The 27,964-nt window shown below is 38.9% G+C and overlaps 1 protein-coding gene across 1 annotated transcript; it reads left to right on the top strand.

Annotated features, from left to right (window-relative positions):
- Positions 1-459: 459 nt before the first annotated feature.
- lin28b (lin-28 homolog B (C. elegans)) lies at positions 460-27,004 on the top strand. The gene is made up of 4 exons (XM_007546554.2): positions 460-689; positions 1,403-1,605; positions 16,624-16,811; positions 18,855-27,004. Exons 1-4 carry the CDS (start codon positions 680-682, stop codon positions 19,165-19,167), a joined length of 714 nt encoding a protein of 237 aa, XP_007546616.1. The 5' UTR covers positions 460-679; the 3' UTR covers positions 19,168-27,004.
- The last annotated feature ends 960 nt before the right edge of the window (positions 27,005-27,964 follow it).

The raw sequence follows: 27,964 nt of genomic DNA, 5'->3' as shown, positions 1-27,964 counted from the left end.
CATTATCATTTGCTTTATGTTTCTGATTTGTTCCTTGTTTTTTTTTTCTTGTTTTTCTTGTTGCCATCACCACCCAATTACCCCGCAACATTCATTAAAGCATAATTTAATCCCATCTAATCATCTAATCTAATCTGTGTGCATAATAGGCTCATGGTTGCCACACCAGCCCATTTATGATACAGGGAAGAGGGCGGGAGGAGCTGGAGGGGGGGTGGGGTGATGCAAACAGTATATTTCTTACCTGGAATGTGCGTGATTACTTTATGAAGGCTGTTATGGATTCTGTCCTGTTGCCTTCATTGGTGGGAGCAGAAATTACAAACAAAAAAGCATATAATTGACAAAGTCACGTGTTCTCACTACGGGAACGGGCACAGCCAGTAGGAGAGCGAATGAGAGCGAAGGAGAGAGAGAGAGAGAGAGAGAGAGAGAGCAGTGAGGAGGAGGGAGGGGGGGAATAGAGCGAGAACAGAGGTGGTGTGAGTGAGGAAGGGATCGGAGGGAAGAGAGAAAGACATGACAAAAATATCAAAAGGCAGAAAGCACGCCGTACCATGCGAGCCAAACTGGCGACCGACGGGATCGAGGATGTCGGATTAATGGTGACGACCGCAGCCCGTTTTCGCAGAGGAAGCTTCTCTATCGCAACTTGGGCGCAGAGGGTCCGCGGGGAAACATGGCCGAAGGTTATTCTGCAATTATTATGAATTTCCCGCACCCCCTCCTCCTCTCCCCTTAAAAATATTTTTCTGCTCTTTAATGCGAGCGAAGATGGTGAGGGGGGGGAGGGGGGGAGGAGGAGGCAAGGTGCAGCGTGGTTATTGTTGCAAAGCTACTAAAACAGAGGAAAACCTGAACCGCCCCTTGCCGAGCACCGTATCTAACCATGTTTGGCTGCGTTAAGATACGCGCATTGTTAGAGCATAGCCGTGTAGTAAAAGACAAAAAAAAAAAAAAAAAAAAAAGCTCGAAGAACCCATGTGTACACCTGCCCTTTCTTTTTTTCCCTCCCCCTTTACAACTTCACAGCAGGAACAGGGTTGTAGATGCACGACAGGACAGAAAAGCCCCCCTCCACAAGTTACAGAGCATGCCTGTGCACGATGTAGCAGTGGATGCACTCATCTGTCACGGAGTTAACAACTTTTCCAGGGGTCACGACACATACGCCGCGTTTGTGTGGTCAGGAGATATCAGTTTAGAAATGTTCTACCGCCCGTGAACTTCACATCGCAAGTTATAGGGGAATCCCCGCTTCTAAGTTTGATTTCTTTCTTTTCTTCTTCTTCTTCTTCTTTTCTTTTAATGCAACTTATGTAAAGCGGTACGCAAGCCAGGGGGAGATCCCTCTCTAACCCCGCAGCCTTCTCTCTGTGTGTGTGTGTGTGTGTGTTTCCAGGAGGGCCGGGTAAAGGTGGCGGTGGCGCTGGCGGAGAAGACCCCGCCAAGTCCACCGAGCAGGAGGAGAGGGCTCGAGCCCAGGTCCTGTCCGGATCGGGCTTCTGCAAGTGGTTCAACGTCCGCATGGGCTTTGGATTTATATCAATGACGAACAGCGAGGGGAGCCCCGTCGACCCGCCTCTGGATGTTTTCGTCCACCAAGTAAGTCGGAAAGCAATTAAATAATTTGATAATTAAATAACTTGATCCGTAATGGTGATGAGTTTGATTTATGCCCGAGAGAGAGAGAGAGAGAGAGAGAGAGAGAAAGAGAGAGAGAGAGAGGGGCTGGAAGGGGGGATGTTTCTCCACACAGAGAGCCAGTTGCTTTTTTTCATTGTATCATCCGGATGTTTTGCATTGCCCAACATGTTACTGTGTAATCACACGTTGTCCACGGGCTTGAAAAAAAAAATACAAAAAACAAAAAACAAAAAAAACACGTTAAGTTTCCTCTTTGGGCCACATGCGACCAGCCCCCCCTCCCCCGACCCCCCTTGCCTGCTTCCCTCTCTGCAGCCCCGCGAGGGGAAGGGAAGAAGTGTTGTGTGGCTGTGACACGGTTAGTTTCACACTTTGGCCCTGAATGGACAGCAGAGCTCGCTTGTCACCCAGCCAGCCTGCTAACATGTCGGCGAGCATGTGTCTCCGCTTTTTTTTTCTTTTTTTTTTTCCGCTTTATAGTCTTAACTTTACGCCATCACGTTGACTCTTTTGGTCTGCTATTCTCTGCTGCTGTTGCTTTTGTTGTAGGATTTTGTGTGATTTAACGAGGAGCTTTCCGAAACGCATGAAGCCAGGCTCGCTTTTCCACCACATGTTGCTCTGTTGATTTATTGTGTAGGCTACGGAGTTCATTCAGAGGCCTTGTTTTCGACTCTTTCCACACTTTCTACCCCGTTAACTCGGCCTTTTTTCTTCTTCTTCTTCTTCTTCTTCTTCTTTCGGTCCTGTAAAGTTTCTCTTCGAGGATTTAAGGAGATTCGTGTTCGCTGTTTCTTTGGACACTGTCCTGTAGTTGTTGTGGGCCTTCAGGAGACTTTGAGCTAAACTGGTCGGGGAAAGAGGGTCAAGATTTTGGCAGTGTTATAAAATATATATACACGCTCACGTAGGATCCTGAAAACCCTCAAGTCAGTGGCGGTTCTGGCTTGAATGAGGCCCTGGGCAAGCCACACCTTTTTTTGCCCCACACACAACTAATTACCCTTAAAAAGGTTCCTGCATAAAGTTTTCAAAGGAGCAGCCAAACTGGGGCCACTAATTTATTTAGGCAATAACAATAATCACCTTAAAGCAAGCAAACAAACAAATAATAAATAAACAAATGGTGGCCCCTGGCAGAAAGCCATATCGCCCATATTGAAAACTAATTTCCCAGCCACTTACCCTTTAATTGAGCCCCCCTTGCCTCATCATTTAAGATATTTTTAATTATATTTTATAAAAAATAAACAAAGAAAATCTTGTAAAAAGTTTTCTGAATTGAATGTTTTACATGCAAACATTTTCCAGCCTCGGACAACGTCAAATTTAATCAGTTTAGTAGAAAAACAACCCAAATGTGTTATGGTTACACTGAATAATTTTATGTTTTATAAAGCTCTTTAAAATTCTCTTGTTAATTTCACACAGCGTTTCATCAGGAATGTGTGGTTTACAATTCCATTGTGACTGTCCTCTTCTTAACTTCCTCATCAGTGACGATGTTCACTGTGCTGCTCCTCTTTTTCTGCCAGACACAAATTTACCATTTATTTATTAGACGAAGAATCTCAGTAAAGTACTCGGTAAGCTGTCGTCGCTGTTCTGTTGTGGATCTTTGCACGGTGCAGCATGGATATAATATTCAATGTTTTGCGGGGAAATCGGCTCCAAAATTAACCAGAGTCACAAATCTCTGGTTCTCACTCAGCCATGTCTCCCTTACAGCTGCTTTTTGGGTCAGAACAGATCTCCAACCTCCTCTGGTAATTCCACAAATTTCCAATGTCAATTTTTGTAACTGCATTGTGGATTTCCACGATGTACACATACGCACATACGTAGTAGGTAAGATGCTATGATACGTTCAGCTAACGAGACAAATTAGGGTTTTCACGCTTAACAAGTGGAAATGTGGCAAAGCTTGGATAAAGTTTTGTGTATTTTTATAAATATAGTAAAGGTTTTAAATAAATGTCTTCTTTTTTTTTTTTCCACCCCTGTAGAGATTTTACCCTGGGTGGTAGCCATACTGCTTATATTAAAATCTTCTTCTACCAGAAATAATGGAACTAGACAGTGCCGTATGTTAACAGCTTTTCATTAAAACAATGAAGGGCATGACGTGGGAGCTCTCTGTTTAGATTTAGGTTTTAAATTAATGTAAATGAAACAAAAAAAAATGATACAATCCTTTTAGTTTCTTCAATTTTTCAACATGCAGCTGGAGTGAACGACTAAGAAAAATGTATTGATTGACAGAGAGCAATTTTCTAACTTAAAATGAGATTTCAGGTGTTTTTAGAAACATATCTAAACCTACGTTTATGATTATTCTGTCTGATAAAGGTTTTTTAAGCAGTGAAGCTATTATGCTTTAGAAATGTGATCTCCTCATCTATGCTCATGTCTCCTTCCCTTATTTAAAGAACAATACAGTTATGAAGAATTTAACTTCTTTTTCTACTTTCGTAGCTTTAATATATCGGATTTTAAAAACACATTATGTCTTCAACCTCCCCCGAACTTACTAGGGACAAGGGTGTACAGAAAATGGATGGATGGATGGATGGATGGATGTCTGTCTTCATTTAATTTCTGTTTAGGTTTCACCAAATATATGTTTTATGTTTTTGTTACTGGCGAGTGCATCAAATCTTTGTGTCTTTGGAACAGACCGATTTGGGTTTCTGGTCAGTTCAGCAGTGGTGGTACACGGGTGAATGCTTCCCTGGGCGAATCCCCACTATTTCCGCTTTAAGGAGAGATTTTAAGAATCTTTTTGAGAAAGCTAAGAATCATGCATTTCTTTTTTCCAAGCAGCTTTCCCCAAAATATGAGCTGCATCATGTTGAACAAATCTGTTTGTTTTAAAATAGTTCAGTCCAATTTGGAGTCATCTTGTCGTCTTTATATTCCAGTATTCATAGCTGTTTCAGTTGGAGGTTGTTCGTACACCAAAAACAAAGCTTTACTTTTGCGTCATCATCTAAGGGAGCCCTGGATGGGAAGCCATGAAGGCCATATTGTCTGCATCAAAAACCACCACTGCAGATAAATTTGCTGTTTTTTTCCCCCTACTTTTACAGTTAGATAAAGGGAATCTTAGCTCTAACAGTCATTAGACTAAACTTTTTTTTTTTCTTTTTGCAAGAGAATTTTTTTCTCTTTCTCTTTCTTTATCATTTTTTGGATCTTGGTAGAGCTTCCTGTCCCTTACTGGGTTTGTACTTCTGCTGATATGTAGGTGATATGTAGGAGTTGCCATCCTCTGCATGGTGTTTGTTTTAAAGGATAAAACTGAAGTGACTTAACTTTAACCAGTAAAATTACCCTGTGTTACAATTAAAAAGTGAAAAAAAAAGTAAAATTAAGAATAAACAATCTTAAAACAAAACAAAACTAAGAGTTAGGTAAAAATCAAACTCAAAAGACACTATAAGATTTTCCTTTAAAAAAAAAAAAAAAGTAAACTGCTTTCAGGGCTTCCACATGCAGCCATTTTGGAACGCCACTGCTATTTTACTGATTCGCAAACATTGATTTACAATTTGCAGCACGTTTAGACAGAAGTGATTTCACTCATTCATGTACCGCTGACCGCTGCAGATAGGCACCACAATTATAACAAATGAGTGAAAAACCGGTCATGTTGTTATAATGAAAGTAAAACAGTGCAGTCTGCCTAAGATGCACATATGTCCACTTCATGTGTCCTTCACCGTGTAGGATATATAATTATATACACATGAAATTGTAAAGCTTCAAACATTCTGTCAGTTTATAAATTAATTGTGTTTTTACCATGCAAAGTGGATTACTTCACCACCTTGTTCTTTATTGACTGTCTTGCTGCTTTCATTGACATAGTAGACCACTAGTACTTGAATACTGTGGGCTCCTTTCATTCTTGACTCTTTCAGATGCTTTAGAGATGGATCAGGTGTGGAACAGTGAAGAGTAGGTGTTGCATATACTCTGGTTGAATCGGTGTATTTCTGTAGGACTGTAAAAACCTTGGGATGGAAATGGGTAAAAAGCTGGTCGGTTAGGGATACTCGCCATTTTGAAGCCCTCGGTTTGTTTTAAGCATTGTGATCTATTTTATTGACAGGTATTTTGTTGTGCTGAGAGTAAAATAATGATCTCTAAAAAAAAAAAGTGCTCTCTTTCAAAATTCTTTCATGTGATGTTTTTTTTTTTTTTTAGTAAATGCTGCAAAGCTAGTTTTATGTAATTTTGAGTCATCTTTGTTTGATTTCTCTACGGGTATTTTCTGATGAATTATGCCAAAAATCTGCATTCTCGCAAAACCGGTGAAAGTCGCCGAGAGAAGGATCGCTGCGATATAAGATCTCGTATGGGTTTATTTTATCCACATGTATTTTTGCCTATTTAAAAAAAAAAAAAAAAAAAAAGCTAATTACCGCTATTTAGGTAAATTAACAAGCCCGCAATGAATTGTGTCGTCACGCTAATGCATTTCCATCCCAAAGTCTCCAGCTATGTGTTTACAAGAACACATCTGTCATCTCACACAAAGGGAAGACAATATGCATTCATAAGCAAATCATCATATTGAATGCAAAACAGCTCGTTTCTTTGCAGAGGATTCACATGCACCCTCATTAAGACAGTCATTCATTTTCTTCTGCTGCTCCTCCCTCTCTGTCTGTTCCGCCAGCAGCCTAAAGCTGCTTCCATGATTTCTACAGGTAGAGGAGAGAAATCGATCAAAAAATGTCAATTTGTGGTGGTGGTGGTGTTTTTTTTTTCCTTCAAAATTTGATTTGAGATCTGTATTTAGGCAAAAAGAAATACAGAGATATTGATCTAATGTCCGCAAGGAGGTTGTTATATCTAGAGACATTTCTGTTTGACATGGATGGCATGCGATTTTCTCATCATTTTGCCGCAAAGTTTTGTTTGAAAGTAAACAAAATAGAAACGGCTAAAAAACAAAAAGTTTAACTGCAAAACACTGGCAATATGTATACACAGAGGAGAGAGAGAGAGAGTTGCGTTAAGAATGGTGGGAAGGGGGGACAAGGAGAAAGAGGGGGAGAGAGAGGAGGAGTTTCCTCTGGAGAGGGAAAGAGGAGGGCTGTGGGAAACCTACGTGTGGGTGAGGGGTGGTGGTGCTGGTTTGGGAAGGGAGGGCGCTAGTGGTGGGTTGTGGAGGAAAAACATGAGTGTGAGCTCGGAAAAAGATGAGTGAGCGCAGGAGCGGGAGGTAAGAAAAGGGAGGCCCAGTGTGTGTGTGTGTGTATGTTAGGGTCCTCCGCCCCACCACGAGTTCTCCTCCTGGGAGGCCTCCTCATCAACGCTCCCGTCCATCCGATCACTTCCCTTTTTTAGGAAGGCGAGAGAGCAATTAGGCATCTTCACTTCCTGATATCTCTCTGATTTTTTTTTTTTTTTCATACTTTTATTTCCCCGTTTGGTTGGATGGAACATTTCTCCTCGGTGTGAATGCTTGTGGATTTTATGCCCCTCCAGCCACATTCGAGGTGTTTTCTCCTCGGGCGTTCTTTTGAAAAGAGAATTGTTTTTCTGGGGTGTGTGTGTGGTGGCAAAGGGACGCTTGCCCTTACTCTGCAATCGTTTTTGAAACGTTTGAACGGTTTGTGCCTGAAATCTCCCCAGCGTGTGTGTTTAATTTACAAGTGTGTTTCTGTTATTGATGCGAAAGGGTTGTAAGATGTTACAGCACTCGAGAGAGTGAGGTTAAAGTGGGCCCCTAGTGAGATTAACCTCTGGTCTGTGTCACCGTTTGGCATGCAGACCCCACCCATCTCTGCCTTCAGATAGCCAGTGTCAGGCTTTATGTCTCCTGCTGCCACACCGGCTCCAGCCCACCCTTCTCTTCTCTACGTTTGGGAGGGGGGGTGGGGGGGGAAAGGCAGAAGAAGAAAAAGTGGTCACGTGACTTCCTTTTGAGGAGCTGGCCACATGCAGCGGAGATGATTGGTAATTGGAACAGTGGCATCGGGGGTGGGGCTGAGTGGAGGGTGGGGGGTGGGGGGGGGCGGGGGGGGGGCATTAGGACTTCAGACGAGTCACAGTTCATTTAATACACAAAGACAGCTGATTATGTGGGCCGATCCTGATTTTGGTTGTGTTTAAACTTTTTGCTTAAAACAAAAACAAAAAAAAAAACAAAAAAAAATAAAAAAAAAAAAAAAAAATGAATAAATGAATAATATTTCTGTGATTTGTCAGTGTGAATTATGGTTTTGTCAAGGAATAGTAAAGTGTAAGAAAATTACGAAGAAATCTGGCTTGTTTCAGCACGAGGCCACTGACAATTAACAATTAATTGTGCAATTGCAATGCAATGCAGCTGATAAAATTCTGATCATCGCTTGCATATTCATCAAAATCTGCTTAATTTATTCAAAAGAAAAAAAGGTAGGCGCAACTAACAGAAATGTTTTTTTTTTTTTTTTTTGTTGCTGGCTAGTATTCGTTTTTTCCTCTAAATGTCCTTTATTAATTAATCCAAATTCTCTTCCAGCAAAAAAAAAAAAACAAACAAAAAAACAAACAAACAACAAAACATTCTTTATTCTTCAAAATTAGCTTTTTTGAAAGAAAGGATTTAAAAAAAATTACTTTTATGTGACTGGGAAATAAAAAAAAATGAGCTGAATAGTGTTATATTTTGTGCTAAATTGCGACATTCTGTACAAGACAATTAAGCACAGCAGATAAGTAAATAAATGAATAAATTTAAACAAAATAAAAGAAACAAATCACTGGAAACAAATCAGTTTATTAAGTAATTCTGTGGGACAGAATCCTGTAGACGGGATATATGCATAACTACACAATAGTTAAAAATAAATACAAACAATAAATGCAACAAAATAAATGAATAAATAATTGTACTTTAATTGAATCACTTAATTAACATGAGAAATGGTGAATTATTGACAAGATAATCGGCACATATAACGCTGACGGATCGTTGGGTAATACATAGCACAGGTGATAAATTTAATATTTATTTCGAATTAATATCAAATTTTAAAATAATAAAATCTTTTAAAATAAATAACTTATTTAAAGTAAATCAACCCCTTTTTTCTGCTGTTGATCTCAAAATAGCAATGGGCCAAAATGGAAAAATAATTTGAGTTCTTTAAGAAACGGACATTTTAACATTTAGCTATAAGTCACAATAAGGACTCAAATACATAAGTTATAATTTTGTCAGTTTTGTGTGCAAAAAAAAAAAAAAAAAACTTCTACAATCAGATCGTCTGTCTATAACAATTACTTCAGATCATCCAGTCTCATCTAAAGATTTGCCTAAGTAATGTTTGATCCACAGTCATCCATTTGGCTGATTCAGACTATGCCTAACTTAAAATGATCTAATCAGATTAATGCTTTAGTTTTTCAAATAATCCAATCATCAACAGATTAAAAAAAATTATGAATCAAGCAGCTAGTTTTGTCTGATCAAAGCAGATTTAGTTAGTTTTTTTATTTTTTCCCCCGCAGCTGGTCTGCTTTGTTTGATTAGGTGCAGTTAGCAGTGTCTGTGTGTTTTATCACCAGTCACCTTAGTAGGGTTCATTTCCCCCTCTCATGCTGATAAACGTACCGAGATGATGTAGTGCTTCCTGGCCCAGATCAAATATTTGCTCCAGTCATAATCAGGGGGTGTTGGATGTTGTTAATTTGAGGCAGGGGAGACGTGAAGGCTTTTAAGTGTTTGATGGGGGCTGGGGGCCTGGTTCAAGGGTCAGGGCCACTAATGACAATGTGTTGAGGAGGACTCCGCATCAGGAGAGCTGCTCTGTTGGTGGTTTTCACTGCTGCTTTTTATGTGTCTGTACACTTCTTTTTTTTTTTCCTGCCTTTTCCCATCTTCTTTCCTGCCGTGGCTGATGCACGTCGCGCTGAGAAACGTCCGTCTGAGATGGTTCTCACCCAGCTTTGTCTTGCTTGGAATTTCCTGCACGTAAAAAAAAAAAAAAGCTGCCTAATGGCCCCACGCCGCATGTTGATCGCCATCTCCCTCACTCTCACCTTTTTACACAATCCCTGTCCTCTTAATTCAGAGAGCAGCACCTCGTGGGCCACCTCTGACTCAAAGCATCCCGTAATTAGCCATTGCAAAAGTGTCGGTCGCCCTGGAGAGACGCGGTTGGAGGATGGTGGGTCTCTCTCTCTCTCTCTCTCTGTCTCTCTTTCTCTCCCTCCCTCCCCTCACGTTACAGCTTCCTGTATTGATTGCTGGGGCTGGTGATGACGAGGGCCGCCTGATGAAAAGGAGAGCTATTTCTATCCAGGATGTCAGAGTATATATATTGATCACAGGCTTCTTCCTATACACACACACATACACACACACACACACATAGAGCTATAGAAGGATATCCATTCAGGGAAAGCACATATTCTGTATTGATGACGGCAGCAACGTATCGGTTGCATGCGATGTAAAAAAGAAAATGTGCAAAACATTGTATACTCCTGATTGAGGGGATTTTAGTCGTGTTCACTGTGTCCTCTGCCCTTCACTGGAGGCATCAGCTAAGATTCCCTTTATCTAAAAAGATGGTAATCAAGTATGCAGAAGTGTTTGACCTGCGACCCCAAGGAACGTAGATAATAATACCCAACAAAATACGCTGGACTAGTTGACGCTGCAGCAGCTTTTGTGCAGCACTATTTCAGCAATTTATTTTTATTCTTAAGAAAATTTGATGATGACAGAGATGAGATCAAAATTGTGTAACCAATTATTTCTAGTACTGTAAAAAAATTTGTTGCCAATGCAAATTTTGGTTGAGTCTGATTTATCTGTTCGAGCTACAAGAATAGAATTGGAACATTTTGTTTTAACGTTCCTCCTGTCAGTAACTGTTTCATGCCACAGTGCTGTGTAAGAGAGAAAGAAGTAAAACAAACATATAAGCCATTTGGACAGGTGGCATTTCTGAAAGTCTCCATTTGTATTTGTTAGTGAACTGAGATTTTTAAAAGGCTGCCAGCCTTTCTCTATCCACCACAACAAACCAGAGGTTGAAAACTCAAAAAAAATAAAAAATAAAAAAAATAAAAATAAAAAAAGTGGTTCAACAAATCTGATTTAGTCTTCCTGTTATCAGCTTTAAGTCTCGCTCTCGCTCACTTTCCTGCAGCCTTGGTGAGAAACGGTGCAGTTCTTGTCTTGCTACATCTTTGTGCCACCTTTGACTTTATCGATAAACTTCTCAGAGTTTCTGAAAACAACTCGGTGACATCCTCCACAAACGAGAAGGAAAACGTTCAGATTTTTTTGTGTTTCCGATTGGTTAGTTACTAGTCAGGTGCCAGGTGAATTAGATCTGGACAAGCTGAGGTAGACAGTGTATGGGTTGTAGTGTATGAAATATATCAAAAGAAGGAAATATTTGGACGTTTATAAACTACTCTAACCTGCGGCTGTTTGTGTGAGACGTCGGCTTCGTTTCATTAGCGGTGACTTTGCATACGTAATGCTTCGTAATTCATCAGAATCTTCCAAAGATGCTTTAGCTCTTATTCTGCTTTCACTCAGACTGGAAAGCACTATTACTAGTACACAGTGTTTTCAGGGGTTTTTAGTCTGTTACTTCAAAAGCTGTCAGCATTGTTAACGAATCCAAATGAGTCGCCCATGGCAACAAAATGAACTGCTTTGTTATTTATCTATTTCATGCCAGCCTGCATAGATTTTTAAGCCTTGTGGATTTGCTTTATTTGTTTATGGTCTATTTTGTTAATTGGATTTATAGGTTGGGGGTCCGAAGATCTTTTCTTTTGTTCTCTGTTCTGCTCTATCTTAATGTCCTAGAGGACGTTTGATTCCCTACTAATGGTTCTCTTCCTTTTCCTCTTGCAGGTATCAGTTCGTTTGTTCATTGTTCATTTGTAATCCCACTGAATTACAGCCATAAGCAGCGTAGCTTGTCTGTGCACCTCATGGCGATCGAACATAAGCAAACTGATTTCGCCTTAATTTTTTGAAAATGAAATTGTTGGACTTGGATTTTGATATGTGTTTTTACTGGGTACATTTCTGAATAGCGTCAGCTGGCAACTCGGCGTATGAGAACAGAGTGTTGAATTGGTCTTTAGTAAGGTAGGGGGGTTGGTATTGGATTGATTTAAGATGACTAACCACAGGATTTCCGTCATTGAGCAGTGAAGTTTCCAATCATGTCTGGTTATTTAACCTACCGAATACAATCTGGATCAAGAGTTGCTCCTCCGCTGGAACTCAACAGAATATGATCGAGGTATTTCCCTTACCCCTACTACAACCATTGCAGATTTTCCCCCCCTGCAGGACACTCCCACATTCTGTATTTTCCCAATCGCTCTGCCTTTCATGTTCTCCTTGGCTTTTTTTTCTCTCCCTCTCCTCGGTCATGCCCTCTGCTGACCTCTTTGCACAAACTGATACGGGTCAGGACACCCGACAGGTCAAGCGAGAGGAGGGAACTCGGATTACTCCGATTTTTTTTTCGTCTTTCTCTCTTTTCCTGCGTTCACTATAACGTATGCGCACTCTGCATTAGAGGCAGAGACACACACAGCCCAAGAATTCACTACATGTGCTGCTGCAAGTGCATGCTGCAGAGCTCATGCGAGACGCGACAATGATGCTACTTCCTATTTAATGATTTGTGTGTGTGTTTTCCTGCATTGCTGCAGAACAAAAGGGGTTGTGTGGCTTCCTCACTGGTGCCTTGTGGGAATTTAGGAGTATGGAAAAGGGAGGGGGTGCCAGGGGGGGGTCGGACTACGAGATGCACCACTCAACTTTGACCTGGAGAAAGAAACTGCTTGGTGAATGAAGGGAGGAGAGGAAGAGGAAATACTCTTGTGCCACAGTCGGGAGACCGGTCGATGATTATTCATCATGATTCTCAGTGTTTTGTGGGGGGGATGGGCTCAAGTTTTTGCTCCCGTTTTATAGATTTCCACTGAAAGAATGCCTGGCTTGGAGGCAATAATGAAATTAATAAAGAAAAAAAATATTTATTTTAGTTGCAGTACCAGCTAATAAATAAGATTATAGCAAAAAATAAGTTTGTTTGTCTACATACTAAAAAAAAAAAGACAAAAATTATAATGTTGATGATTATTAAATGTCTTTTTTGCTTATAAAATTCATTTTTCGATTTAAAATAATAGCAAATTATTTCAAATTTTTTTGTACGCATTTATTTGTACGTGATACGAAATATTAAAATGAATGACTAATATAACGTATGCTCTTATTTTTTTTTGTCCACTGCATTTAATATCTGTTCACGGTAAAAGTATCTAATGTTAAACAAGTAAAAAATGAAGATGATCCTTATAACAATAATGATAAAAATTGCTATAACGGCCAGTTTGATCGGTGTCAGTTGGTCGAAGCCACACACTCTCGTTTGTGACGCGTTTGCTCTGTCCCTTCTGTTTTATTCCATCTCTTGCATCTGCACTGCAGAGCTGTTGCTCATTCGCTCATTTCCATTTCCTGATCCTCCTTCACTTCCTCAATACCTGAACAACAGGAATGGAAGAGCTGCGTCAACTGCGCAAAGCGGCCTGTCTCCAAGAAGACAGAATAGCTTTAAAGTTGATGAATGTGAAGAAACAGTTATTTCTGAAAAAAATAAATAAATTGTCTAATTAAAGGAGTTGCATAATTGTTTGTTTTTATACTTCTGTAAATTTCACAGTTTTCTCTCCTCATTTAAAACTATTCGTTGTTGTTGTGATTATCATTCGCTTTTGTGAGCTTGTAGCCTGTAAATTATGTTTTATAAGCAGAAATATTTACATTCCTTACAAATGATAAAAAAGAAAGATCTGACAGCAATTACTTTATCATTTTAATTTTATTTGTAGAACAGTTAGGCCCGTTAAGCTCAACGACATAAGCAAAAAGATAAACATTTGATTTTTGTGATATTGTAAATACAACTATATCAGTTATATAAAAAAAAAGTTAGAATAATTTAGTTTGAATAGTTAAAATAAGTTGGATTTGATCATTGTTTAATATTTACCCTCCCTCTGTTGGTAGAGTTTTACCACTTAGCTTGTTGCAAAAATTCTCCTGAAATATCAGAGAGAAGAAAAATATTTCTTAATATATTTCTTTAAAACTTTCAAATGTTGAATTGTATAAACATGAACACAGGTTTTAGCTTTAAACTTTTTTATTTTATTTTAGAGTTGAGGTGAAATGAAAAAAAAATATATATTTTATTATTTTATTTGTTTGCTTAGTATTGACGCAAACGAATAAATGCTGTTAATATTGATTTGGCATGGCTACAACGGAACTCCCATCACTGGCAAAGCTTGAAAAACTTAAACATAAAATGTGTATGAAATACAAAGTACAGCTGGGGTTAAAATGATTCCTATCCCTGGCAAAGTTACATTATTATTTTTCTTTTATTTAACCACCTGTCTGTTTGTCATTGAAAACAAGACAGGCCTCTAAAAGATGATACAAGAAGTGTAGATTTTGAAAACGTGAATTATCTTTTTTTTAATTCTCATTTCATTAAGAGTTGGTATGTCAAAAATTGTTTACACCCTTCTCAATAATCAGTGGACAAATCTGTTTTTACTACAGTAATAAAAGCTGAATTTCATTGTCCCAGTGCTATTTTGGTAATTTGTCTTCAGTTCCAAGTATTCGAAGTTTGAAGGTCTCTTTGCAATCTTTCGATCTTCCACAGACTCAGTTTGAATTTGGGACTTTGGCTGGGCCACTCCAAGACATTCAGTCAGAAGAAACAGGCTGCCAAAAATCAATAGATTACTTTAAACCTAAATAACTGGGGGTTAACTGCACATTGTAACTGTACAATTGTGTACAAATGCAATTACTACAACACGGCGTAGAAGACCAAAAATAACGACGCCTATACAGTGATTTGTGGAATCAAAAGAAAAGTTAAATGATCGCACGAATTCTAAAGTTTCCTTCAATCTTTTTTGCTTCTTTCTTACTTCAAAAACCTTCAAATTCTAATTTAGTTTAGTCGCAAATAATTAAACAAAAATGATGAGGAAATTAAAAGGTTTTCACCGACACTTTTGGGGATAGTGGTCAAGATCAAAGAGCAAATATTGTGATTTCATAGATTTCTATTAATCAGTAGGATTTAATGAATAAGACTCCTCCGCTACTTTATATATATATATATATATATATATATAAAACTAAGTCATTCTTTCCTTGGTTCTCAACTGTAAATTAAACTGCAGAGGGTTCATCCACTGAGCCTCATTGCATGCTCTTCTCTTTGTTGTATACATTGACATTTTTTTCTTTCCTGTATATACATTCATTTGTCCATACAAGGCTCCTATAGATCACCTTTAGCTTCCTGCAACTGCAGTAGACTTGAGGGGGAGAAAAAAAAAAATAGCTGCTGAGCGCATTTTCTCTCTCCTGCCTCCACAGTTCTACGTTTGATCCGTTCAGAACTCATTACTTATTTTCTTTCTTTCTTTCCTTCTTTCTTTCCTTCTCCTGTCTTCCTACACATCTGTCTCTTTAGCAGGCATTGCTTTTACAGATAACCTGCATTTGTTATTTATAGCCCCTTGATGCATAGCAGGTTGCAGGCTTGCTGTTGCACGCTGCATGCTCGTGTGGGTGTGTGTGTGTGTGTGTGTTTACCTATGCCGGGATCCGCAGGGCTCGCCTCGATTTGTGAAGGTCACGGATACAGTCCCTATAAAGCGGCCGCTTCTGTCGCGATCAACGAGACATAAATCACTGTCCGCTGGTTGTGCAGTAACTAAATCAATAACTGGGATCATGTAGAAAAGACGGATGGCGAATGTGTTAAAGGGAAATGATGGCATGGCAGCATGACTTGTGTCTTTTGAGGCTGCAGAAGGGATAGGAAGTGGCATCTCTGCAAAAAGTAGATAAAGAGAGAACGCCAAGGACACGCTGCACACAAACTGTCATGCTATGTTCATATAGCTCGCCGTGTTTCACGTTGTTTTGCTGGATGTTTTTCTTTATGTGGCAGTGTGAAAAATCCCACATAGTAATATTTATTTTTGTTTATTGGTGCTGATGTTCTGTGAAAAGTTGGTTGGATTTGGAAAGTGTTGATTGGAGAGCTGTTTGTTCACAGTTACGATATATGTGGCGACCGCTCAATATGTAGGTGTTAAATTTGCCCCGATGGCGGTGTGTGTGTGTGTGTGGTGGTGGTGGGGGGCTTCTGGAACTCCGAGGCAACGGTGGATGCAACATGAAACCAGTGCAATAGTCATATTTTGTATAGGAAAGAGAAATGTGTTCTTTGAACCTAAATTGTTTTTTTTTTTTGTCAGTTTTCTAAGATGAAGTGAAAAAAAGCTAAGTTAAATACATTAGTCATTACGGTTGCATCAAATCTAATTCTGAATTGCTTTTTTGTGTCTTTTTTTGATTTAAATAACTTATCATTATGCTGATGTTCAATTTTCCAGGGATGCACTGACAGAAAAAAATGAAGAAAATTAGACAACGATAACAGCTAGAAAAATCCAAATGATTATAACTGAAAAAAGAAAAAAAAATCATGCTGCAGGTAAATTCTTTGATAGAATTAGTACTTTTAAATCAAGCAGAAAAGGAAGGGATCAGAAGATAAATTTGATTTGTATGAAATTTGATCAAATTGTTTGTAATATTCGATTTGTTCTTACACCGAAAATGGTGGGAGTTCTTTTTTTTTTTACCTCCTCTCTCTTTTATGGATTTGAATGTCAACGATCAGAGCCGCTCTAGGGAAAAATTGGCCAACTCTCATGTCTGGCTGACTGATTGTCGCATTTCTTCTCGTACTGCACATTAGGTATCCATGAATATAATGCAAAAACCCCGCACGTTGCATTTCAGCGTACAGCGGGTTTTTTTTTTCACTTTCATATAGAGAACTCTGATATTTATTTATTTATTTTTATATTTCCCAACAGAGCAAACTGGTGATGGAGGGTTTCCGCAGCTTAAAGGAGGGTGAGCAGGTGGAGTTCATCTATAAGAAGTCCTCTAAGGGCCTGGAGTCCTTGCGGGTGACCGGACCTGGTGGAGGACCCTGTGCGGGCAGTGAGAGGAGACCTAAAGGGAAGGTTCCACTCCTGAAACGTAAACCAAAGGGAGATCGGTAAGCATTAAAAATGAAATTATTCCATATATTGTACACCTCTGTACACCCAGTAAGAAGCACATCCGACAAAATCTGAGTGTGTGTGTGTGTGTGTGTGTGTGTGTGTGTGTGTGTGTGTGTGTGTGAAAGACGGCTGTAGTAAAATGAGAGTTCACAAATGTACATCTTGAAGCATCCAGCCCTTTCTGAGTGGGCTGGAGAGTATAGATTAACTCTATTCAACCTGCCAATGTACATGCCTGTTGCCATGGTTATTGTGTAGTGTAATATGAAAATGAATAGGGCTCTTCTTCGCCTGCCATAGGCGCTGTTTTAAATCAATTTGCCAGCTCCTACATTTGTGAGTGTGATTGCGAATAGGTGGCTCCTCCGAAGCGCGATTGTTTTCGTCGTCGTCGTCGTCGGTAACAACCTAAAGAGTGATGTGCTAAAATGTGTGAACGGCAGCCGTGTGGGGCTCCTTGAAAACACCTGGCGGTTAGAGGTAAGCGTGTTTCCCTGTCCTCTGAGGGGAAACGAGAGCGCTTTCATTCCACGACCGCTATATGCAACCGCATTGTTTTAAGGATGCATTTGCATTTTAAATCCCAGCCCTGCCACGCTTTGTTACCGGAAAACTAGCCGGAGCATTGTTGTGCTCCTTTTGAAAATTTAGAACACAAACGCTGTTGTTGGACAGCCAGAAACCATATCTGAGAGGAGACTCCATGATTGTTTTACACAGCTGAATAATTCAGCTCATTTGGGATAATTGATCCAGAGTTGGGTCAAGTGTCTCAACTTTTAGCAAGGCTGGAAGGAGCCAGTGTTGGATTCATAGATGGCAGGTAGATGACTGTGACGTAATTGGCGTTATTGGGGCATGCTCAGTCGCTGCAGCCGTTTTGAAAGTGATGCCACTCTGACCCCTGCTGGCTGTGGTAGTGTATAACAACACGCCAGCCCTTCAGAGCTCCGCTCCGGCAGACTGTTTGCTTTAGGATTTGAACAAATAACTGCTGCTATCTGACAAATATTGTCTCACATGTTATTTTGTGAAGAGAAAATGTCTTTTGGAAATGCATCTGAGCAAAATAGACTTTCCTTACTTCAGTAAATTGTATTTAGTCTCCCTGTGAAGGGTTTTTGTTTCATACATCACTAATAGCGAGTCATGGCTAAACGTTGATTGATTACAAGTTCAGTCAAAGGACAAGGTTTGTAGGTTTTGTGACCCTATTTTACTGACACATCTGTCTATTTGTATTTCTTCTTTTTAAGATATTTAAATCTTTTCCTCCCAAGGATTTACTGTGGTGGTGCAAACACTTTGTACATCCTCAACCAGTGTTGGTGTTAATCATATTTATAGGTCAAAATAAGTACCATCACATGTGTCAAACTGCTTTGGTTTCATCAGATCAAAAATGATTAACGACAACAACAACAAAAAATCCATATTGGTCAGTAGAATATCTTAGAAAAACTGAATCAATGAATGAATGAGTTCCTTATTGGTTCTAGTGAAGTGCTAAAAAATACATCTTTGTAACTGCCTTTTCATTAAGCTATCCGTTTGGTGCAGCTTACATTACAGCTTTCTTGCTTGAGAAAGCTGGGTTTTGATTCCTTAGTTATTGTGGTTGTTTAAGATATAGGAAACGGACAACAACAAAACCATCCCCCTAATTTAGAAGCACACAATGTCCAGAGCGTATATCAGCTGACACAACAGAAAAAAAAATTAAATTGATTGGTATGAAGTTGTCCTCAAGGATAGATTTTAATCTTTTGACAACCAATTGTCAATCAAGGAACAGAGATTTGTGCTGAGAACTGAAAAAAAAATAAAGCGACATACCCCCATCTTGTGGTGACTCATGTAATAGCAGGTGGAATTTTTCATTTTTGGATGACTGCTTCTGCAGGAGCAGGGATTGATGGTTAGATGAATGCAAAGTTGTTAGACATCACCAAAGACTCACCAAAAATTCAAACCGTTTTCCAGCGCTGTGTATTCTGTAACCGTTTTCCTTTGCCTCTTTCTCCTTTCGTTTGCAGCTGTTATAACTGTGGAGGTCTGGACCACCATGCCAAGGAGTGTGGCCTGCCCCCCCAGCCAAAGAAATGCCACTACTGCCAGAGCATCACTCACATGGTCGCCCAGTGTCCCCACAAGGCGCTGGCACCCGCCGCAGGCTCTCAGGACCAACAAGCGTCTACCTCGGCCTCCGCTCCAGGCACGGGGCCTCACCTCTGCCTCCCCGAGGAGGAGGAGCGCTCCGGCTCGTCTCCCCTGGAGGGGTCCTCCTCGTCACCCGAGGAGCCACACACACACCGGAGCTCACGGATCCAAAGGTGGAGGAAATCCTGAAAATGTTCCGTCGAGGTGAACTTTTTTTTTTTCTTCCCCTCCCCCAACACGCAGCCTCTGACCTTCATGTCTACCCTCAATCAAGGTTACCCGAAGTCCCACCTCCCCCCTTTTCCTCCTCGTCTACCTCACACTTGTGAAAAAAAAGGGAGTTTTTTTAATTTTTTTATTATTATTATTATTTCTTTTATTTTTCATTGTGTTATTTTTCTAACCAGCACAGCTGTGGCAGCGATCAGCGGGGTACGGGACGTGCGTGAATGTGTGCGACTGACTTGCAGTCATCTGGTGCAGCTATGGAAACGACTGCTGGAAAGGTGACTGCAGGGAATAATTCTTTGTTTCAATCTGTGCAGCTCAATGGTGAAATGTCATTTGTGTGTAGGTTTTGATGACTGTGATGTTTCTTCTCCCCCTCGGACCTGAAGGGTGGCTATTTTAAAATCCCCCCCCCTTCCTGCTTATTTTGCAGACTGAAAGCCACAACTGTATACTGTAAGCCTAATCATTCAGAGAGAGAGAGAGAGGAAAAAAAAAAAAATCCCGATTGCATCTTCACAGCACACACGGTAGCTCATTTTAAAATGGATTAGGGGACAACTCTTAAGAGCTTGAGTCCGTCTAAGTAATAATCCAGACCCACAGGACTTTTTAGCCTGGCTTCTAGAGATCTTTTGGGGAAACTTAATGCATTCCTGAGGGGTCGTTTTAAAAGCGCCGCTGAGCTGCTAGAGTACGTTTTCTCTCATTTCAAAACCCTCGATACATATCGCTTTCGTGACACGGACTGGACCAACTGATTGTTGAAGTGTGAGCAAGTGCAAGACTGAGAACAAAGAGGAGAAGAGGGAGAGTGTGCGTGCACGCGCGCGTGGCACGGAGACTCCGAAAGAAATCACAATTGTCAAACTGGAGAACTATGTTCTTTGTGGGCGAATCATGGCTGTTAAAACTCCACCGTTTCCCTGTCCTCACAGATAGACGCATATTATATAAGGCAAATATGTAATCAGTCTAGGTCATAGTTTAGGTTTTAAGTAAAGGCCTTATCATTAGACTTCCATTTTGGTTGTTGCATAATTAGTTTAAAGTAGTTTTTAATATATATATGTAAAGTTACAAGATATAATTAAAATTATATTAACATTAAGTAAGCATATATATATATAAGGACTTGGCTCTGAAATAGGTGCACAGCCCTGTTTTAAGTGCATGGGATACGTCGTGGTGTGTGAAAACTCTCCCTCTATTTACCCGTTTTCAACGTAGACAATTCCATTTTTTATACTCTACTCTTTCTCATACCGATTAGTTTCTACAGTCCCTTGCAAAAGTTTTAACACCCCTTTAAATTTTTACATGGATTGTTGTGTAACAACTGCACGCCTCAGCACATTTATTGGGTATTTTATGTTCTTGACCAGCAAAGAATTGGGGATATTTCAGTTCTAATAAGTAAGGGAAAGAAAAAAAAAAACATTTGCAGAGTGTTTGTATCCGGCACCCCCGAGTCGATACTTTTTGCTGCAATTAAAGGTGCAAGTCTTTAGTGGTGTGTCGCAGCCACACAATACATCTAATGGGAATTGCAACGTGCAGTGTTTGAATTGCCTGGTTTCGAAAGCCCCAATTGCAAATGATTCCTTGGATGGAGTTTTTGGTGGAATATAATATTTCAGGTACCAGCATGCCAGCAATTTATTTGGCCAACTGTATGGGAATGTTGTCAATATTTAATGACAATGGAGAGGGAGAGAGAGAGAAAAAAACAAGGAAGTTGACTTGCAACAGTTTCTCAATTGGATTTTGTTCTGGTCTTTGACTAGGCCATTGTAGCACACAAATATGCTTTGATCTGAACTATTGGAGCTCTGTCTGTGTGTTAAGTGTCGTCTTGTTGAAAGGTGATCCTCAAGGATCCAGTGTTTTTTTGTTGTTTATTTTGTTTTTTCCTGAACTATCCCATATTTTAGCTCCATCCATCTTCCCATCAAATCCTTCCAAGTTCTGCAAGATAGATTTTTTTGAGAGTTGTCAGATTGAAAGGGGGGGCTGAATACTAATACACACCACACTTTGTAGATCCTTAAATGACCAAGTATTTGTCTCACTCCTGCCCTTTCACAGAAAACCCTAATGATATTGGTTGAAGTCGTGTCAAAGTTTGAAGGGCATAACACATTTGCAAGGTACTGACTGCGTGGTCACAGCACAAAGCTCACCTTGAAGGTGTAGTTTCTAGTATAACCTCATTATCATAGCTGCTTTACTCACATAATACCTCACAACTTCTTCCTTCGGGAAGTGAATGTCGATAACGTCTGCTCTCTTAGTGGTTTTTTTTATTTATTTATTTTTTTAATTTTTGAAAAAATGTTTTTCAGTAAAGTCGAACCATATTTTCCTCATCCGTCAGTGCCTAGCGTTTGTCAGTCAGCACCAGTCAGGTGATGGGATGACGTCTCTGCTGCTGCTGCTGCTCCTCCAGACTCAAAACAATGGAGGAAGAAATAGCCGGATGGATTGTGTTGCTTTCGGTATAACTTGAATCCCAAGCACGGCTTTAGTGGCACTTAACTGACCCCAACAACTCTTCTCTGACCATACTGAATGTGAAAAGAGCTCATCTGAAGTCGACTCCTCACAAAGTTCACGTAAGGTCGCTTTGGAGTTGTATCTTAATGTTCTGACAAATCAAATAACTTTGTACACGTATATCAAACTGGCATGTGGACTTTTGAAAAGCTCTGTTAAGACAACCAACTTTCTTTGGTATATTTCTATACCAAAGAGGTTTGGCTTTTGTTTTTGTTTGTTTGTTTGTTTTTTCCTTTTCTTGAAGGCATTTAAAAGTTGAGACTTGCTGAAGTGCTTGCTTTTTCGGAAATAGAGCAACTTATTGCTGAAAGTGCAGCAAAGTGTTTTCTAAGTAATATACAGCTTTGAATGTGTGCGTGCATTGAAAATCAAACAACAGATGCAGCTTTGACAGGAAAAAAAAAAAAAAAAAAGACGGTGGTTGACCAAACTGCAACTCATGCTTAAATCTCTATGGAAACATCTTTTTGTATGACGTATTTTTTACATTTTTACACACAGCTCCTCTCAGGATGATTAACTCGTCTCAGGGAATTAACCAAAAAAAAAAAAAAAAAAAAAAAAAAAAAAAAAAAAAAAAGAAAAAAAAAGAAAGCAAAGAAGTGTTTATTATTCTTTTGGGAATCATCCACTGACGGACTCCACAAACTCTTAAGCAACGGCGAAGAGACATATAACCAGTTCAAGTACTGATGATAGCAACTACCTCCTGAGTTACACATAGCTGTTGGTTTCTGGGGTTTTTTGTTGTTTTTTTTAATCGAGCTGTATTATTAATATTAGTCTGTATAATAATCGTCTTAGACAGTCTTTTATGTTTTGCCACAGATTTCCCCGTCTTCCTTTCCAGATTTAATAATTTTTTTTTCTTACTGGAAAACTGTTTTTTTGTTTACAGCAAAAAAAAAAAAACAACAAACAAAAAAAAAACTACCTCATTAGTGCTATTCCTCGACAAGCTCCTTACCTGCTCCCAGGTCGCATGCCTCCTCCGTGCAGTTTTTCTTTTTTTTTTTTTTTAATTATTATTACTTTGTGTCACAATGGTTTTCAGAAATCAGCCCCGATGTGGCTTTTCGCTTGTTTCTCCATCATTTTTTACCGTTTGTTTCTTTCTACTTGCCGCTTTTCCTAAAACTTTCGCAAGGTCTCAAATCTGCAAGTGATGAGTGAACACCCATTACTTTGCACAAAGCCAGTGAGTTTACCTCAGATTGTTGGGCTAGCTATTCACAAATGTAATATTTTATGGTTGTGAGACTCATTTTTAAAATACTACGACTGTTTTTTTGTTTGTTTGTTTGGTTTTTTTTACTTTGCATTTTATCGTAACTGTTTTTTTGGGGTTTTTTTTACAACCACTTGATGATGATTTGCCTAAGGAGAAGAATAATAGGTTTGCACTTGAGCAAAGATTCCCTGTGTGTTTTATTTTTTATTTTTATCAGTTTGATTTGTTACCAAATAGATATTGTTACCTGCCTGCAGGCTCCATGGTAATGGTCTTAGTCAACCATTTTCACAGCTCAAGATAATCAAAAGTTGTTTCTGTTAGATATAGCTAATTGACGTTAACAATGATTACGTTGGTGTAAGCTTGTTTGTTTTATATAAACCAGAGATAATAACAGTTACTCTTAAAAATCAGTAGGTTTTGTACTAAAAGGTGATTTGTTTTTATTTAGTGACATTCCTAAAAGTGTTTTTGACTTCTAAGAGATTAAACGTTGCGTATAAAAGCAGTATTACTCTTCAAAATCAACTGAGAAAATGACTGTGTTCTGGTGGACCTGCACACGGGACAGAAAGCTTGTTCAAATGAGCTTTGGGATGTACACGCAAACATGACTTTCCAGTGTTATTGTTCGCTTTAATATTTGATCTTGATCAGTTTGCAGTGCTTTGAAAAACTTTCTCTCCTTCACTCCTGGTTTTAGATTCGTTTTTCACAACTAAATGTTTCAGATCATCAACACAATTTCTTCCACACCTTCCCTGTGGTTGAGGGGGCAGAACTACAAAAATCACTCCAGGAACGCACTAACACTTATCCAAGAGGTCACAGAAAACTGATCTAGGGTTTGGATGGGGACGAATTCTTATCTCAGCCAGAAGATCTTGTAGGAGAACGTCTGCTAAATGCTGCAGGATGACGATCTAACGCATGCTATAACAACTCCAGTTCAGAAATACAAAATGGAGGTTATGGGATCGTCGGTAACCTTCCATGGACGAGCACACTGGTTAAAGTGTGATTGAGATACCTTAAACTGCAGTCTGTGCCTAGAAAATAAAATATCGATTGCCAATCATTGCAAACACTTAGTGGCAGTTGCTTCTGTCTAGGATGTCACAACAAGGCATCGTAGATGGACGGGAAAATATTTCCCCACTGAATAAATGAAGGCATCATTTCAAAACTTAATTTTGTATTTATTTCAGTTGTGTTTGTCTATTTTACGGAGGATCTGAAACATTTAGGTTTGCCAAAAAAAAAAAAAAAGTTTAAAAATTTGTAAGAAATCTGTTATCTATTAAAAAGCACTGAAACTACTGACTAATGTATTTGATGGCACAAATGAACAATGTGTGGTTTTTAAAGGCAGCATAAAGTGTAAGACATTTCAGATTCAGTTTTAGTTTTTTCCCCTCTTATGCATTGCTGTTTTCTCAACTGCCTTAAGTATTGAATTGTGTGTATGTTAAGGTAAAAAAAAAGAAAAAAGCATAAAACATGTAATCATAAAAAATGTTTTTTTTTCTGCAAATGGGAAATGAAAATCTGATTATATTAAATGAAGTTTAAAGACACAATAGAGCAAGAAAGAAGTTTAAAGGATTCCAAGAAGTGTTTTGTATTTTCTTGCTTAAGAACTTACATTGAGGAGCATCATACCGAACAACTATTTATGTATATATTTTTTTTTTACAAAGCTACAAGAAAAAGGCCTTTGTCCTCATTGGCAATGTAAAGAAAATTATTTATTTAATTCTTTGTTTGCCCCTTTTATCTCAAATAAATCTTGTTTTATTTGAAATAGCTAGGATTCTTTATAATGCTTCTTCTCCAGAATGCCCTTGATCGTTTGAATTGGTTCATTATTTTGTGAATATTTTGCCTTGTAATTTTTATAGACCACTAAGATAGAGGACCCAGTGTCAAACCCACCTCTGTCTGGCAGAAATAATTCTTCAAATCCTTTAAAATAACTCTTTGGCTGTATTTGTTGGACATTTCTTATGTCACTGCCTATTGATGGGGAAGAATCTTCAGTTTCTCTCTAGACATGCAGCTCGCTTCATTTGGATTTGAAGATTTTGTGTGGGGAAAACATTTGACCTTTGACCTTTAGAAATGTTGATTTCTAGTGTCTTGAGTCAAAGGTTAAAGAGGAGCAGCCCCTAATGTTAAGATAGCAATTGGGATAGTCAAAGCTCGTGGAACAGCCTCGAGCCTGATGTAATGCATTCATAAAATGTTGCGAAAATTGCTGATACGAACCATTTATTAGCACTTTTCTGTTGTGTTTACATCTCGTTAAACCAGTGGTATATATATATATAGTGTTGTAAAATGTCTATTTGAAATCATTTGTGTTTGAAGACTTAAAACGCTATTAATTGCTTGTCGTATGTAGGACCAACGCAATTCTTAAATCCCGCTGGTTTTCCGACTTGCAACTAGAACACACTCAACTCGGGTGTGGCGTCATTCTCAGCTACGAGTTCTGACTCCCGAGACAAACACAGCAGTATTTATCAGATAATCAATTACAGTCTGACCAGAGAAAATATTGTAGATCAGGAAACTGCTGAGTACACCCAACTTTGTATGCATCAAACAGCCTCTGGCACAATGCATGTTTTAAGGTTTTGGATCACATTTTATGCCCCCCGCCCCCTCAAAAAAAATATCCTTAGTGTTTCAGCATCTCTGTATAACAAAGCTGGCCATCTTTATTTGACTAATTTCATTACAATGTCTTCTCAGTAGAGCTGAAAATGGCTGCATAGTGGCACCTTTTTGGTATTCTAAACATCACGCAGTGATATTATAGCTATGTATGCAAGTTATCATAAAGTTATCGTAATGCATAAAATATTCACTCAGTATCTATAATTGTGCGATTTTGTCCACCAGAGTCATGAAAGCCAGTGGAAGTTAACGCAGGTAAAAAGAGAAAACAATATTTTTAATTTACCCACGTCACAATGTTTAACTTCAGATAAATTGGTCTTAGCGATGAATGCATTCTCTTAAAATGTTTTTTTGTGTGCCTCAAAGACCCATTTGTAAGTTCAAATTCTTTGAATATATATATATATATATATATATATATGTTTTTTATTATTATTTTTTAATGATAAATGTAAACACTTAAATATCCGGAGCAGTGAGTTACCAAACGCTCCTTGGCAGACAGAATGTACAAAGACATGATGCAGGGCAGGGAAACATTTAGTGGCTGGACAGATAAATACTGGACTTCACATACCTCAACTGCTGCCTTTGACAGCCGATCTGTGTTTTTACATACAATATGCTCTTCCTTTTTTGTCTTTTATTGTAGTAAGCCTACCTTCAGAAGTGTTTGTGTAAAAAGCCGTAGCCGAACGTTTGTACCTCTTGGGGACCTTTTTAAATTCAGCCAAGTGCAGGATCCTTTTATGCACTGATGAATAACCTCACTGTTTCCATGTTTGTGCGTGTTTTTAATCTCTACATTGTGGCCAGAGAGTCTTTATGCTCCGTTTCTGTTAAATTGAAGCACTGATTTGCTTTTGAACTGGGAAAATGTTCCTCTTTGTGCAAATCAATCATTATTTCAGTTTCAGTATTTGTGTACTGCTTTATTTTTTTTATTTTTTATTTCTGTGAAGTCTGGGTTGGATTTTTAAATGTCTTTAATGTTTCACTTGATTGGAAAATAAAACTATCATAACAAGATTAAAGTACGTGTTATTGCTCCAAGATGTTCAGATATCGGTAAACAAATCTCAGATTCGGTATCTCAATATTTCTGTGCACTGGTATCGTTTTGTAGCCTAACAAAGCCTGTTTTGTTTTAAAGGAAAGGACTTTTTAGATTTTACACATCAACTTAAAAAAAAAAAAAAATTCGAATTCATTAATACATTGTAGCTACGAATATAGTTATTTCAACAAATCAGTGCTGAAGAATGTGGCGGGTTTTTTTAAAAGCCTGATGTACGAAAAGAAATAAAAGTCTGCTGTATACCGGATTGCATGATGTCATTACTTCTCTACAAATAAATAAATAAATAAATAAATAAAGTTATCACAAAACATTACCGTTAGTGAAGAAAACCAGCTTATTATTACATGAATAATAGGTGATTTACAGGCAAATGTGATGCAGCAATGCTTTGGTAGTTGGTATTTTTATCTGTCACAATGAAAGTTTCTGTAAGGTAAAAACAAATTACAATATCTTAGAAAGGTAAAACTAAAAAAAAAAAAAAAGGTTGAGTGTAAAAAGTATCAGACTACTTTCAAACCAGACATTCTATCAAATATGGACAACAAATATCTCAAAATTCAGATGAAGGATGATTCATTTTGTACATGCTATTGTCTTCCTCTTTTCTCCAAAAGGGGGCAGCGTAGCACTGCCAGATATTTACCCAGCCTCAGGCCTGTGAAGGACAGCCAAAACAGATTAATCACCTCAACACATCTGACTCACCAAGACACTGGTGTGTCTTCACAGCCCTCTCTCTTTTATCCCTCTCCTCTTTAATGGTCTAGCACTGTGTGTGTGTGTGTGTGTGTGTGTTTTATAATCATCACTCTGTCTCACTGACTCTCTCCTGAGCACATCTTTAAGCACACCGCTTTAGGCGTTGGACGGTATGAACACTGTTTGTTTACGGTTTTCCTTCAGTTACCCATCATCGTGTTTCTTCCCTTCTCTGAGATACAATCTCTTGAGATGGCTTTGTCAAGGTCAGGTGTGTTTATGGTGTTTGGTGCTGGATGTTTAAAAAAGCAAGGGATGGAGAGCACTGAGGGATAAATACCCCTAAACAGAGAGGGTTTCGGGTATCAGAGGCAGAATTCAGGCCAAAGAGAAGAGAGGACCACGTATCTTCCCAATCCTTTTTCCCTATGCCGCGTGCCTAAACTGCGTGTTAACCTTTGTAGCACTGCCTCCAGGCTGTATGCTTTAACCTTTTC

This window comes from Poecilia formosa, unplaced genomic scaffold, assembly GCF_000485575.1.
Source record: "Poecilia formosa unplaced genomic scaffold, Poecilia_formosa-5.1.2 Scaffold1, whole genome shotgun sequence".
Taxonomy (NCBI): Eukaryota; Metazoa; Chordata; class Actinopteri; order Cyprinodontiformes; family Poeciliidae; genus Poecilia; species Poecilia formosa.
Note: the sequence above shows the minus strand (reverse complement) of the source record. Positions and strands in the feature narration are given on the sequence as shown.